Source organism: Piliocolobus tephrosceles, chromosome 10, assembly GCF_002776525.5.
Source record: "Piliocolobus tephrosceles isolate RC106 chromosome 10, ASM277652v3, whole genome shotgun sequence".
Taxonomy (NCBI): Eukaryota; Metazoa; Chordata; class Mammalia; order Primates; family Cercopithecidae; genus Piliocolobus; species Piliocolobus tephrosceles.
Window position 1 is genome coordinate 1,355,685 of NC_045443.1, and position 16,762 is coordinate 1,372,446.

At 40.3% G+C, this 16,762-nt stretch overlaps 1 protein-coding gene across 4 annotated transcripts in view; it reads left to right on the plus strand.

Moving 5' to 3' along the window:
• ERC1 (ELKS/RAB6-interacting/CAST family member 1) overlaps positions 1-16,762 on the plus strand; it is a 545,652-nt gene that overhangs the window by 84,203 nt on the left and 444,687 nt on the right. For all 4 annotated transcript variants that reach the window (XM_023182988.1, XM_023182991.1, XM_023182990.1 and 1 more), the window contains one exon: positions 12,326-12,742. In XM_023182988.1, the coding sequence (XP_023038756.1) occupies positions 12,326-12,742 (417 nt within the window). The remainder of the gene's footprint in view (positions 1-12,325; positions 12,743-16,762) is intronic.

Consider the following 16,762-nt stretch of genomic DNA (forward strand, 5'->3'; position numbering starts at 1 on the left):
TTGTAGAGACAGTATCTATGTTGCCCAGGCTGGTCTTGAACTCCTGGGCTCAAGCAGTCCTTGCTCCTTGGCTTCTCAAAGTGTGAGCCACTGTGCCTGGTCTACTCTTCTTTATTCTAATCCAAGTCATTTCTACTTGTTAAGAGATTCTCTTGAATATTTATTTATTTATTTTTATTTTTTATTTTTTTTTTGAGACAGAGTCTGGCTTTGTGGTCCAGGCTGGAGTGCAGTGGCTGGATCTCAGCTCACTGCAAGCTCCGCCTCCCGGGTTTACGCCATTCTTCTGCCTCAGTCTCCCGAGTAGCTGGGACTACAGGCACCCGCCACCTCGCCTGGCTAGTTTTTTGTATTTTTTTAGTAGAGACGGGGTTTCACCGTGTTAGCCAGGATGGTCTCGATCTCCTGACCTCGTGATCTGCCTGTCTCGGCCTCCCAAAGTGCTGGGATTACAGGCGTGGGCCACCGCGCCCGGCCGAATATTTATTTATTTTCCCTTTTTAAACCTTACACCTTTTGCTTCTTTTCAAAACATATTTTGGTTGAGATATAGTTTCCATACAGTGAAATGCACATACCTTCAGTATCTTGTTTCCATGAGTTTTGACAAATGCCAACACAGATGTGACCCACAATTCTGTCGAGATACAGAACATTTCCATCATCCCACAAAGTTCCCTTGCATCTCTTCCCAGTTAGTATCATCCCTGCCGCCCAGCACAGGCAGTGTTCTGCTTCCTTTCACTTTAATTTTACATGTTCTAGAACTTCATTTAAATGGAATCATACAGTCTGTACCCTGTTGTGTCCGGCTTTTTTTGCTCCGCATGTTTTTTTTTTACATTTATCCATGTTGTTGCATGTATCCCTAGTTATCCTTTTATATACTAATACTCCCTTGTATGAATGTGGTACCATCAGTTTATCCAATCTTCTGTTGATGGGCATTTGTGTTGTTTCCAGTTTTTGGCTTTTATCGATAAAACCACTGTAAACATTTTTTTTTTTTTTTTTCTGCCGCCCAGGCTGGGGTGCAGTGGCCGGATCTCAGCTCACAGCAAGCTCCGCCTCCCGGGTTCACGCCATTCTCCTGCCTCAGCCTCCCGAGTAGCTGGGACTACAGGCGCCCGCCACCTCACCCGGCTAGTTTTTTGTATTTTTAGTAGAGACGGGGTTTCACTGTGTTAGCCAGGATGGTCTCGATCTCCTGACCTCATGATCCGCCCGCCTCGGCCTCCCAAAGTGCTGGGATTACAGGTTTGAGCCACCGCGCCCGGCCTGTAAACATTTTTAGATGGTGGTGTTTATTGGTACATGTTTTCATTTCTCTTGGGGTAATACCTAAGGGTGGAATTCCTGGGTCCTAGGGTAGGTGCATACTTACCTTTATGAGAAACTACCAGACCAATTTTCAGTGATGGTTCTGACTGCTTCCCATTCTTGCCAACATTTGGTATTGTTAGTTGTCTAAATTTTAGCCATTCTAGTGGGCGTGTAGTGGTATCTTATTGTGGTTTTGATTTGCATTTCCCCAGTTACTAAAGATGCTAGTCACTTTTTCATTTACGTATTGGTTAGTTAGTTCAATTGCTTATTGTCCTTAGAAGAATGTTCATCTTCCCCAGGAATGTATTTTTCTTTTTGAAGTATCTAAAAACCACTTAAAAAAATTTTTTTTTGAGTTGTAGAAGTAGTTTATATATTCTGGATACAAGTCCTTTAACAGTTATATGTGGCATGCCAATTTTATTTTTATAGTGGTCTCTTTCCTTTTAAAATTTTTCCTCATCACTCTTTCCATATGATATAATGGTCTCTTTTGATGAGCAGAAATTAAAAATTTTGAAGTCTGATTTGTGAATTTAAAATTTTATCATTAGTACTTCCTAACATAGCCATCCAAATATCTTTCCCTTGAAGTATAAAGTCTGAAGCTGGTCATGATGGTTCATACCTGTAATCCCAGCACTTTGGGAGGCCGAGGCTGGCAGATCACCTGAGGTCGGGAGTTTGAGACCAGCCTGACCAACATGGCGAAAACCCCGTCTCTACTAAAAATACAAAAACTAGCTGGGTTTGGTGGCGAGCACCTGTTATCCCAGCTACTCATGAGACTGAGGTATGAGAATCGCTTGAACCTGGGAGGCAGAGGTGCAATGAGCCGAGATCATGCCACTACACTCCAGCCTGGGCAGCAGTGCGAGTCTCAAAGAAAACAAAACAAAAAAAGTATAAAGTCAGCTAAAGTGATGTGAAAGCTTTTGTGATCATAGACCTAAGCATTTGAATTGCAAATATAACTTGGTGTGTAAAAGCTCTGCAGTATGGATGCAGGAATTAAATGTCTGTCTGGAAATAATGGTAACAAATGTATTTATTGGGGTTTGTGTGATAGAATTGGTAGATAACCAGGAAAACAAATTTATTTTCCTTTTAAATATGAAGGAAAATTTATGAAGGAAAAGCAAATTTATTTTCCTTTTAAATATGGAAACATGAAGTAATCTTGTTAGGCAAACCTACATTGATTGCCTTTCTCTGCATTAATTTCTCAAAAATTTTCCTCATTGATTTTCTTGAGGAGCTCTTTTATATACTTAATATCTTTACAAACACATATACAAAAGAGTCTCAGACACATCTTATTTGATGATTGTCATGGAAAATATTAAGGGTTTTTGTACAAATGTTTATATTTATACTGCGGTGTTTTGCTTCCTAGAATTTATGGTCTTCTCTATGCAAGTTTTATCATTTTTGTTGTTCGTTGTTTTTATTTCTAGGTCCTTTCTGTGTGTGTGTGTTTTTTTTGTTTGTTTTTTTAATTTTTACTTTTGTTTTTGAGACAGTCTCACTCTGTCACCCAGGCTGGAGTGCAGTGGTGCAGTCTCGGCTCACTGCCACCTCTGCTTTCTGGATGCAAGCAGTTCTTGTGCCTCAGCTTCCCTAGTAGCTGGGGTTACAGGCATGCACCACCATGCCCGGCTAATTTTTGCATTTTTGGTAGAGATGGGGTTTTACCATTTTGGCTATGCTGATCTCTAACTCCTGACCTCACATAATCCGCGTGCCTCGACCTCCCAAAGTGCTGGGATTACAGGCGTGAGCCTCTGTGTCCAGCCAATAAATACTTTAAAAATAAATTTTCAGGCCAGGCGCGGTGGCTCATGCCTGTAATCCCAGCACTTTGGGAGGCCGAGGTGGGTGGATCATGAGGTCAAGAGATCGAGACCATCCTGGCCAATATGGTGAAACCCCGTCTCTACTAAAAATACAAAAATTAGCCAGGCATGGTGGCTGCGTGCCTGTAGTCCCAGCTACTTGGGAGGCTGAGGCAGGAGAATTGCTTGAACCCCGAAGGCGGAGGTTGCAGTGAGCCGAGACCACACCACTGCACTCCAGCCTGGTGACAGAGCAAGACTCTGTCTCAAAAAAAAAAAAAAAATTTTTTTTTCAGCAGTGTGAGGAAAATATACATAAAATATAAGAACAATAAAATGCTACTGTCTGAGAGATGAGGTAGCTCATGCCTGAATCCAGCACTGAGGTGGGCAGATAACCTGAGGTCAGGAGTTTGAGACCAGCCTGGCCAGCATGGCAAAACTCCACCTCTACTAAAAACACAAAAAATAGGGGGTGGTGGCGTACACCTGTAATCCCAGCCACTTGGGAGGCTGAGACACGAGAATGACGTGAACCCTGAAGGAGGAGGTTGCAGTGAGCTGAGATCACATCACAGCTTTCCAGCCTGGGCGACAGACTGAGAGACTGTCTCAGAACAGAAAGGACTTGGAAATAAAAACAGCTAACAACAAAAACCCGTAACATAGTCATTTATTATCATTATCAAGTATTATGTACTGTATATAATTGTATGTACCACACTTTTATATGACCGGCAATGCAGTAGGTTTATTTACACTAACATTATTGCAAACACATGGGTAATGTATGTGTTACAACAGTATGATGGGTATGACAGTGTGATAGGAATTTCCCACCCCCCGACCCGAGGCGGAGTCTTGCTGTGTCTCTAGGCTGGAGTGCAGTGGCATGATATCCGCTCACTGCAACGTCCACCTCCGGGGTAAGCGATTCTCCTGCCTTAGCCTCCTGAGTAGCTGGGATTACAGGCACACACCACTACACCCAACTAATTTTTGCATTTTTAGTAGAGACGGGCTTTCACCATGTTGGCCAGAATGGTCTTGATCTCTTGACCTTGTGATCCACCCGCCTCTGCCTCTGTAATCCCAAAGTGCTGGGATTACAGGTTGTGAGCCACCGTTCCTGGCCTGTGATAGGAATTTTTTTAGCTTCATTGTAATGTTATGGGACCACTATGATACATGCAGTCTCTCATTGACTGAAACGTTATTATGTGGTGTATATAGAATGCGTTTATGACAGTAGGACTTCCCCATTTTCATTTGTTCTCCCCCCCCCCCCCCGAGACAGAGCTTTGCTCTGTCACCCAGGCTGGAGTGCAGTGGCATGATTTGGCATCCTTCAACTCTAGGGTGCAAGTGATTTTCCTGCCTCGGCTTCCCAAATTGCTGGGATTATAGGCACCCGCCACCATGTCCAGCTATGTTTTATAGTTTTAGAGATGAAGTTTCACCATGTTGGTCAGACTGGTCTTAAACTCCCCCACCCCAAGTGATCCCAGTTCGGCCTCCCCAAATGCTGGGATTACAGGCATGAGCCACTGCACCCGATCAGATTTTCATTTATTCTTTAACTTCTGTTCTGGGTTGTGGTGGCATAAAGATGGATTATGTCTATTGCTGAAATAAACCTGTTGTCCAAATTTTGATGTTCCCCAGCAATTATCTTGCTACTTAGATTTATGTACAGCATTCGCAGAGCAAAAAGATAGATTATCTTATTTTTCCTGGATTCAGAGGCAGTGAGTAGTTGTTAGAATTCTAGTGTAATTGCTTGTTCATTTTCTTGACTCTGACATTTTTTTTAGAGGAGAATAACTTTGGTTAGTAAGCTCCAGATAATGGGTGAGAATGTTAAACAATTTAATTCATCCATTTGAGTTCTAGTGTGGGTCTTTTTTGCATTTTGGTGAGTCTCCTGCTTGTGTTTAGATTAGTCTGAAAACTTTGATTTGGTTTAATATTTGAGGGCCTTAAGTGTGCTTTGCTGTACAGAAAATAAATCTCTGTCATTAACTCAAAGAATACTGAACTAACAATAAGGAGGAGTAAATTACCTTGGAGGCTCTTCCCCTGTCTCATTCTCTGTGGTTCAGACTCATTAAATTAGTTTCTTCTTTTAAAATGATGGTAATGAGAATTCAGTTGACGTTTGTACAAACAGGGGATTATATCTGTATATAAGTTTTGACTCCCCCCAAATTTAACTGTTAATAGCCTACTGTTGACCAGCGGCCTGATGACATAGTTGATTAACACTTATTTTGTATGTTATATGTTAACGTGTATTTTATGTATATACTGCATTCTTACAGTAAAGCAAGCTAGAGAAAAGAAAATGTTATTAAGAAAATTGTCTGGGTGTGGTGCCTCATGCCTGTAATTCCAGCTCTTTGGGAGGCCAAGACAGGCAGATCACATGGTCAAGAGATTAAGAGCATCCTGGCCAATATGGTGAAACCCCATCTCTACTAAAAATACAAACATTAGCCAGGCGTGGTGGCATGCATCTGTAATCCCAGCTACTCGGGAGGCAGAGGCAGGAGAATCGCTTGAACCTGGGAGGCAGAGGTTGTAGTGAGCCGAGATCATGCCATTGCACTCTAGCCTGTGCGACAAGAGCGAGACACCGTCTCGGGGGAAAAGAAAAAAAAGAAAATCGCAAGCAAGAGAAAATACATTTACTATTCATTAAGTAGAAGTAGACCATCACGAAGATCTTCATCCTCATCATTTGTGTGTTGAGTAGGCTGAGGAAGAGGAAGAAGAAAAGGGGTTGATATTTGCTGTCTCAGGGATGACAGAGGCAGAAGAAAATCCATGTGTCAGCAGACCCTTCAAGTTCAAACCTGTGTGGTACAAGGCTCAACTGTACTTTGTTTTCATAGAGATATATTAAAGTTTTATGAGTTTAGTTCATAGTGATCTTATAGGTTCTAAGCTTCATTTGAATATATTGCATGTAAAATAAGTGCTTTATCTGTATTCCTTTTGTCTTTCTTGACTATTGTTGTTAATTTAAAATTTGTAATAGATTATAACTCTTAGGTTTTACCTACTTGTGAGCTTTATTTTTGGATAAGAACTTTATCCTGTACTTTTGCTGTGCTTTGTGTAGTACTACAACTGTGAAAGATCCTTGTTGACTGTTAATTATCTGAAAATGCTTCTTTTTGCTTCAGGTCAAATATTGAATAAACCTAGAGCATATTATTAACATATTTATTAGGACTGTGGTTTGTATTTCGGCCAGCTTGGATTTAAGAATTATTTGTATTGGTTGGTGTAGAACTGATTTTTTTTTTCTTTTTCTTTTCTTTTTTGGAGATGGAGTCTCTCTCTGTTGCCCAGGCTGGAGTGCAATGGCGTGATCTCAGCTCACTGCAGTCTCCGCCTCCCGGGTTCTAGCGATTCTCCTGCCTCAGCCTCCTGAGTAGCTGGGATTACAGGTGTGCACCACCATGCCTGGCTAATTCTTGTATTTTTGGTAGAAACGGGGTTTTACCATGGTGGTCAGGCTGATCTTGAACTCCTGACCTTGTGATCCACCTGCCTCGGCCTCCCAAAGTGCTAGGATTACAAGTGTGGTGATTTTTTTAGAATAAGAGTAATTCACTGCATTTTTTTTTTAAGGAATAGGTATAACTTCCCAGATATTTGAAATGCAGCTAATATACAGTAGCCATTTACTTTCAACATAATGTCTCAACATTTAATTTTTGTCAGTTTTTCATCAGAAATTTATTGAGGACTTACAGTAGTCAGGTAGTGTGCTGTGCCCAGGGTAAGAAGATGACAGTCCTAAGTCCTAGAAAGTTCATTGGTGATAAATACCAAGAATTAAATTGCAGATCAGTCTGATAAGTACTATTCTGTGGATAAGCACACAGCCCTGGGCAGCACAGATGAGGACATCAGATAGCCTAACTAAATGAGAAGCTTGACTTGGTTGACTTAAGAATTATTTAAAACTCTTCTGCATGTTACATTAATAAAGTTTATTTAATACATGGATTTATATGTTTCAGGAAAAAAGTTCTTAATTTAACATTTATGAAAAGGTACAGTGCTGGTGTTTTCTCTGACTCTGATCTTGATAAACAGTGTACTGAGTTCTCTGGGATATGTTTTGCTTGTAATCATGACCATTTCACGTATCCACATTTTTTTTTCTCTAAAAATGTCTCTAGACGACATAGTTCTGTTATTTTAGGAATGAGAATAAACGGGATCAAAGTGTACTCTTGTTCTAAGAAACTAGTGAGTTTATTTGTTGGAAGTTCTGCCTCAGAAGAGCTTCTGATATTTATCTAAAATATATGAATAGTAGTTGTGATCTGTCATTGTTTTTTGCAGATATATTATTGTAATAAAAACCATAGGCCCTGTCAAGAGAGTTAAGACTTTTCATTATTGTTCACAATATCCTGCCATTTCATTGAGATATAGCTTGATGTGATAATAGTACAGTCCCTGGAGTAAATTTTAGGCAAATACTTTCCCAGCCTTTCAAAATCAAGCTGAGTGTGAGTGAGAAGACGGCTAGTGGGTGTTGCTGTAAAATTTGGAGTGTGAGATCATTTTGCAGTGTGTCGGGACCAGACTTCCCAAACAGACATTCTAGTATTATCTTACAACTAGATCTTTCCTTAAACTCAGTGTGTCTGTTTTTGGTTGATCATTATAGATGGCTGTGATGTGTGAATATGCCCATTTTATTTTCTGTATGAATATGCTGGAGAAACAGTAGCCTTGCTTGTAGTCTGCTTTTTTCCTTCTTCTTCTAAGGAGTTGGCAGGAATTTTTATAAAATAAAGCTAGCCTGATTGTAGCCAAAAGAGGAAATGTTGGTTTATATTTTAGTGGAGAAAACTGCTGTATGGACTTCTAGGCTACCACTCAGCATTGTTGTATTTTTATACTCTAGTAAAATGGGTGCAAGCAGAGCTGAAGAACCAGACACCCTAGAAGTTAACGTTTTCTTTCTTTACCAAAATAGTAATTGCCATGCTACATTTAGCCATATGTGCCAAAGCATATGTGAAACTATTAGCTATAGACAACGTATATTTCTCCTAACTTGAATGAATTGATGATGAATGTTCCAAAAAGGAGGAACAGTCATACCTAGAAATCAGCTTCCCTGTTGAATTTAACTTCTGGTATTTCCCTTTGGGATATATTCACTCAGGAGTGTCAGGATATTTTGTTGACTTCCAAGGGAAAGAAACTAGGCTTTCAGAGAATTAGCATTTTGATACATCTTTTTATTGAGGGTCTTTTGAACTCCAGCAACTGTTAATCATTAAAAGATGATGCTGGGAGTGAAATGCATTTTTAAATTTATGTTCATAAATTTAACCTCCTGATTTTTTTTTTTTTTTTTTTTGGTGAGTTTATTCTACGAAAGAAATAGCAGTGCTTTTCAAGTGTTTAAAGACTACTGTAATTGAAAGTTCACTACTTGCTAAAAGCATAATACCCCAACTGGAAATGATAAAGGAAAATGTCATTGTCTTTGTATTAAAAAAGAAGATATCTATTAAAAGTCATCATAAACAATGTTAAAAGAAAAATGGCACACTTGGAAAAATATTTGTAACATACATAGCAGGTGAAAGATTATTTTCCTAATATGAAGAGTTCTTAACATGGATTAGGAAAAAATGTTCAATAACAAAATGGGCAAAGAACGAGAAGAGAGGAGTCCCAAAAGTAGATACACTAAGATACACGTAGAAATGATCTGTAATATGTGTCGGAATTACAACTGTGCACACTTCGTGATCCAGCAATTCCATCTTTGAGAATTCCCAAGAAAAATGTGGATTTATGTGTAAAGATGCATATGTGAAGGTGCCTCTTACAATAGTGAAAAATGAGAACTAACCTAAAATATCCATGAGTGAAATTTTATGATAAATATCTTCTCTCCAACCAATTTTTTATTATGGTAAAATACATATAACATACAATTTACTGTCTTAACCATTTTGAAGTGTACGGTTTGGTGGCATTCAGTATGTCCCATCTGTCTCCAGAACTCTTTTCATCTTGACGGACTGAAACTCTATACCCATTAAACAGTAACTCCTCATTCTGTCCCCCTCCTGCATCCTGGCAACCACTCTTCTATTTCCTTTTTATCAATTTGACTACTCTAGATACCTCATGTAAATGGATACATACAGTGTTTGTCTTTTTGTGATTGGCTTATTTCACTTAGCACAATGTCTTTAAGGTTCATCTGTGTTGTAGCATGTGTAAGAATTTCTTTCCTTTTTAAGGCTGAAAAACATTGGCAGGTGATACGGTTTGGCTGTGTCTCCATTCACATCTCACCTGGAATTGTATCTCTCAGAATTTCCACATGTTGTGGGAGGGACATAGGAGGAGGTGACTGAACCATGGGGGCCGTGCTCTTCTCATGGTAGTGAATGAGTCTCTTGAGATCTGATGGGTTTATCGGGGGGTTACGCTTTTGCTTCTTCCTTATTTTCTCTTGCCACCGCCATGTAAGAAGTGCCTTTTGGCCGGGCGCGGTGGCTCAAGCCTGTAATCCCAGCACTTTGGGAGGCCGAGACGGGTGGATCACGAGGTCAGGAGATCGAGACCATCCTGGCTAACACGGTGAAACCCCGTCTCTACTAAAAATACAAAAACTAGCCGGGCGAGGTGGCGGGCGCCTGTAGTCCCAGCTACTCGGAAGGCTGAGGCAGGAGAATGGCCTAAACCCTGGAGGCAGAGCTTGCAGTGAGCTGAGATCCGGCCACTGCACTCCAGCCCGGGTGACAGAGCGAGACTCCGCCTCAAAAAAAAAAAAAAAAAAAAGAAGTGCCTTTTGCCTCCCGCCATGATTCTGAGGCTTCCTCAGCCATGTGGAACTGTAAGTCCAGTTAAACCTCTTTTTGTTTCCAGTTTTGGGTATGTCTTTATCAGCAGCGTGAAAACAAACTAACACAGCAGGCACCTTGTTTCCAAAAAAAAGAGATTTTTTTGAATGGATAATGCAGGTATTTATACCCTCATTTAAAGTATGAGGAATCTGAAACCCAGGAAGATGGTGACCTGTCAAAATGTCATAACTAGTCAGTGTGAGAGCCAGAACTAACACTCATGTTTTCTCATCACAGTTTAGTGTTCTTGCCAGTACGGTACACTGCTAGACTTTGAATCAGGGAGTGATCTTTTATTGTTGCTTCTTCATTCCTAAAAATAAGATTTTTGATGTAATAGCCTTTTGGAATTCATTGTATACTGTCCTGGACTTTACGTATCCATTCAGATTCAAGGTTCATATACCTTCTTTAGGGATACAAGCTAAAGATGTGCCCTCTCCAACATTTTTAGTAGTTTATCTGCATTAATAGTCACCCATGTTGTTATCATCCCCTGTATAAAAAGCTTTGCATATTCCAATTTAAAAAATCTTGGCTATATTATTATCTTTAGGTATTACTAGTTTTGATTTCTGCAATCTGCTCTGTTTTTGCTACTAGAGGAGGAAAGCTGATAAGTTTTCTTTTTTTCTTGGTTCTAGATTTAGTGGGCTGCAAGGATTGCTTTGAATGCCAGCTCTGTGACTTACTCTGTGATCTTGGACAAGTGCTTAAACCTCTCTAACCTCGTGCCCTCATCTGTAAAATTAAATAATAGAACATGTGTTGGGTATCTAAAATAGTCAAATTCACAGAATCAAAGAGTGTCATGGTAGTTGCTGGGGGTGGGGGAAATGGAGAGTTACTAATCAACAGGAGTATAAACTTTCGGTTAAGGTGAATAAGCTCTCGAGATCTGACGTATAACATTGTACCTGTAGTCAGCAATAATGTATTGTACACTTCAAAGTTGTTAGGAGAGTAGATGTCATGTTAAGGATTTTTACTACAATAAAATTAAAAAACGTCCGTGTGTCATAATGAAGATGAAATAACATAAAAAATGTGTGGCACAATCTGGCATGTACAGATTACTTGTTAAGTGTTAATATTTATTATTTAATGTTTGTAATACTTAAGAGTCATTTTATGTTTCGCTGTCCTTTGGTTTTGTTTGTTTGTTTGTTTGACACGGAGTCTTGCTCTGTCACCCAGGCTGGAGTGCAGTGGTGTGATCTTGGCTCACTGCAAACTCCACCTCCCAGTTCAAGCAATTCTTCTGCCTCAGCCTCCCGAGTAGCTGGGATTACAGGTCTGTGCCACCACACCTGGCTAATTTTTACATTTTTAGTAGAGACAGGGTTTCACCATGTTGGCCAGGCTGGTCTTGAACTCCTGACCTCATGATGTGCCCAACTCGGCCTCCCAAACTGCTAGGATTATAGGCGTGAGCCACCGTACCTGGCCAATTTTTGTATTTTTAGTAGAGATGGGCTTTTATCATGTTGGCCAGGCTGCTTTTGGTCAGGCCTGGTGATCCACCTGCCTTGGCCTCCCAAAGTGCTGGGATTACAGGTGTGAACCGTCACGCCTGGCCATCCTTTGTATTTTTTAATGAAAAAAAAAAAAAAATTTTTTTTAAGACAGTTTCACTCTTGTTTCCTGGGCTGGAGTGCAGTGGGTGCGATCTTGGCTCACTGTAACCCCCACCTCTCAGGTTCAAGGGATTCTTCTGTCTCAGGAGTAGCTGGGATTACAGGCGTATGCCACCATGCCCGGCTCACTTTTGTATTTTAGTAGAGACAGGGTTTCATCATGTTGGTCAGGCTGGTCTTGAACTCCTGACCTCAGCTGATTCGCCCACCTCGGCCTCCCAATGTGCTGGATTACAGGCGTGAGCCACCATGCCCGGCCGTTTTGATGAAATTTTTTGAATGAATGTATTCATATTCCTGTAGATTTCCCATTTCCCACTTTCCCTCAACTTTAGTTTCTGTGTAATACCTTCTATTAATTTTGAACAGTGTCTTCATTATAGTTTATGCAAAGTGAGGAGTGCCATACTTATTTCGCTTCCTGTTGGGAATAAACTGAAGTTAAATTACTGACATTTTCCATATTATCTCAATTATTGTTTAAGGACCTGTGAAACAGAATAAGGTGAATCCTAATTTGCTAGATGCAGATTTCTTGTAGCTATTTTTGATTCCTGCAGGCTGCTCTGATTTGCTACTTGAGGAGGAAAGCTGATTTGGGGTTTTCTTTTTGTCTTGGTTCTAGCACATGCAGATGACGATCCAGGCTCTCCAGGATGAATTGCGGATCCAGAGGGACCTGAATCAGCTGTTTCAGCAAGATAGTAGCAGTAGGACTGGCGAACCTTGTGTAGCAGAGCTGACAGAGGAGAACTTTCAGAGGCTTCATGCTGAGCATGAGCGGCAGGCCAAAGAGCTGTTTCTTCTTCGAAAGACATTGGAGGAAATGGAGCTGCGTATTGAGACTCAAAAGCAGACCCTAAATGCTCGGGATGAATCCATTAAGAAGCTTCTGGAAATGTTGCAGAGCAAAGGACTTTCTGCCAAGGCTACCGAGGAAGACCATGAGAGAACAAGACGACTGGCAGAGGCAGAGATGCACGTTCATCACCTAGAAAGCCTTTTGGAGCAGAAGGAAAAAGAGAACAATATGTTGAGAGAGGTATGTGACTACGTTTTTAGTTTTTAGTTTTATGATTTATTGATTATCTTTTTTTTCCATGATTAATCAGCATCTTGGCCCAATAAATCTACGTGCTTTGCTGTGCTAGTGGAAGAGAATTTCATCTTTTGTATTTAAGTGCGTCACTGATTTCTGTTCTGATTTGTCCTGTTGTAAGGGCAAATGGGATGACATTGTCTGGCATGTATGCTGGCTCAGTGACTTTCTGGGTCTTTTCTCTCCTGCTCCCCTGATTTTGAGAGTTCATTTGTTGCTAAAGGGGTACAAAAATTACTTGATTTTTCACTCATCTCTAGATCTGTTCATAGAGACAACAAACACAACAAAACCAGAATCAGAGTAGCTAACCGTTTAAAAATATTAATAAAAGAGACTAAGCGGTTATCTCAGCTTATGTGTGCTCATAAAAGTCCTTGGCAGCAGTAATGGATATTTGCCCTGTGGTTTCCATGGAAACTGTTGCCTTGCTGTAAAAGATACGTGATAAAAATCGTTGGCTGCCATGGAGGCATAGCTGGAGAGAGTGATGTAGAGACACAGTGTTACTTATTTTTAACCGACCTCGGTGACTACTGATAATTTTTTACTTTTCTAAATAATGTATCATTTTAAGAAGGCGTAAAGGAAGAAATCATATTATATTGAATTAAAAAATTAATAGCCATAATATCTTCTCTGTATATGGTTGGATTTCAGATAATTTTCACTTTTGGACAGGGGAAAATAAATCCCCAATCTGTGTTAGTATGAGTATGAATAATTCCTTTTTAAATGAAATGTGAGGGAGGAGGTTTAAAAAATGACATATTCCCAAAGCAGCAAAATAATAATTTAAAAAAATACTTCTAAATTTGTAGGTTGTTCTATAATTTTTCATTTTGTAAAAAGTCTGAAATCTGTATTTACAGTGAGGGCATTTTTATTTTTGAAGTAGAACATCATTTTTAAAAAAAAACATGATGTTAATGCACTGGAAATCCATTGTAGTAAAATTAGGAAATAGATTAACAAAAACTTATAACCCAAGGTATTGTTACTTAGTAGTAATTATTAATTTTTGTTATGTATATGCTCCCAGTCATTTTTTTTAATTTTAAATTTTTATTATTTTTATTTTTAGAGACAGGGTCTCACTCTGTCACTCAGGCTGGAGTGCAGTGGCATGATCATGGCTCACTGCAGCCTTGAAATCCTGGGCTTAGGTGAGCCTTCTGCCTTAGCCTCCCTAGTAGGTAGGTCTACAGGTGCATACCGCCATGCATTGTTAATTTTTAAATTTAAAAAAATATTTTGTAGAGATAGAGTCTCCCTATGTTGCCCAGGCTGGTCTTGAACTCCTGGCCTCAAGCAGTCCTCCCTCTTTGGCTTCTGAAAGTGCTGAGATTACAGGCACTATGCCCATGCCTGGCCCATTATTATTATTGTTATTGTTATTATTATTTGAGACAGAGTTTTGCTCTGTCCCAGGCTGGAGTGCAGTGGTGCGATCTTGGCTCACTGCAACCTCCACCTTCCAGGTTCAAGCTGTTTTCCTGCCTCAGCTTCCCGAGTAGCTGGGACAACAGGTGTGCACAAGCTAATTTTTGTATTTTTAGTAGAGACAGGGTTTCACCATGTCAGGCAAGCTGATCTCGAACTCCTGACCTCAGGTGATCCACCTGCCTCTGCCTCCCAGAGTGCTGGGATTACAGTCATAAGCTACTGCACCCAGCCCCATTTTTATAATTTATACATACCTTCATTATTTTTGTTTCTTATTTTCTCTTACAAGGATGGAATACTGTGCATCAGCACTGTTCAGTAAGACTTTCTGAGTGGAGTGCTAATTGGGAAGGAGATTTTATAACAGGGTAAGTGTCCTTTAGGAGGTACCCTTTCAGTGGAGGTCTGAAGAAAAGAAGCCAGCTTTGCCAAGTAAAATCGTTTCATGAAGACGCATTAACAGTTTTAAAGACCTCACAGGAAGGAATTTTGAGGAAACAGGAGGGAGGCCGGAAGGCCAGAATATACTGTATAAGGGGAAGACTTAATGAGATGCGAAATTGGAGAGGTAGCCAGAGTCAGATTCACTCGTCACATATTTATTGGACACCAACCATGTGCACAGCACTAAGGATATAGCAGCAAACAAATCCATGCCGTCTTTGAGACAAAGTACCTGCCTTTATGATCCTTGCAGATAATGCAACAATCTTATTCAAAATGGGAGAGAAAACCATTCCACTGTTGAATCAAGGGAGTGACACAATCTGATTTAGCTTTTAGAATTTACTCTGGTTGTGCTGAGAATAAAGGAGGAAGGAGAGAAGAGTGAGCAAGGGAGTATAGTAAGGAATTTAACTGCTGTGATCTAGGTTAGGGGAATGGGGACTTGAAATGATTGCTGGAGATGTACAGAATATCACTAGCGTATCAAGAAGCACAAAGAATTGTGGGCTGGCAATGTTAGGATATCCAAAAATTTCATTAGTTATTGAATTATTGTCCATCTTTTAAAAAAACTAGCATTTAATCAATTCTTTTTTTTTTTTTTTTTTTTTTTTTCTGAGACGGAGTCTTGCTCTGTCACCCAGGCTGGAGTGCAGTGGCACGATCATGGCTCACTGCAACCTCCGCCTCCTGGGTTCAAGTGATTCTCCTGCCTCAGCCTCCCGAGTAGCTGGAATTACAGGCACCCACCACCATGCCTGGCTGATTTTTATGTTTTTAGTAGAGATGAGGTTTCACCATGTTGGTCAGGCTGGTCTCGGAACTCCTGACCTTGTGATCCCCCCACCTCGGCCTCCCAAAGTGCTGGGATTACAGGCGTGAGCCACCGTGTCCGGCCGTCATTTAATCAGTTCTAAAGGTCACAGCTTTCCCTGTTTTAACAATGAAATTGAGTTAAATGTTAACACTTGGTGTCATGTTAACAGTCTCTATCAGCAAAGCAGCAGTCTTGGTATATTTATTTGCCTGTGTATTCACAAACATAATCGTGTCCCTTCATTTTGTCATCATTTCAGCTGAGGTGTGAGCATTGTTGGTATTTTCCACGTTAACTTTGTTGTTCAGTGTTTCTGCATAAATATTCTGTAAACCAGCATTGAAACAAAATTACTGGGTATGGAGACAGTTATGAAAACAGTTTATGATGATATGTGATTGAACTCTGTTTAAATAAGTTTAAAAAAACTAACTATTGCAGTCAGTATTAAGTAAAAATTGTAGGGCGGGTGCAGTGGCTCACGCCTGTAATCCCAGCACTTTGGGAGGCCAAGGCGGGTGGATTGCCTGAGGCCAGGAGTTCAAGACCAGCCTGGGCAATATGGCAAAACCCTGTGTCTACTAAAAATACAAAAATTTTACAGAGTGTGGTGGTGCACACCTGTAATCCCAGCTCTGTGGGAGGCTGACACATGAGAATCAGCTTCAACCCAGGAGGCGGAGGTTGCAGTGAGTCAGGATTGCACCATTGCACTCCAGCCTGGGCAACGCTCTGCCTCAGAAACAAACCAACCGACAGAAAACCCCTAAATGATAAAATTTTGTGTCATGATTTATTTGGAGGCATTTCCACTATTTCTTTTCAGCACTTACAACAGTGGTGTGTCTTATAATCAGTGGCATCTTAGATCTGATGAAATAAGATAGCATTAAAATGGCATTTGTAATTAGTTTTACATTTTCTTTATGAACATGATTTTGTAGCTAGGAGGTAAATAATTCTCCCTCCAAAATTAGCCGAAAGATAAAAAGTAAGATTTCAATTAAGCGTTGTATTTTCTGTTTATACTCAAATCACATTTTTGTGTGACTATTCTTAGATTTTGTATTTTGCTGTAGCTCCTTTCATTTGCTTGATAGAAGAGTGGGGACATCTATTGGACAAATGCTGAATTACAGGCAAGACCTGGTCAGTGCTGGGGGCTTGACAGGTGATTCTGTTAATACACCAACATTTGAGGCCCCAACTTTGGTTTTCAGTTCGCTAGCAGAGGGTACTTGCTATGGTATCCT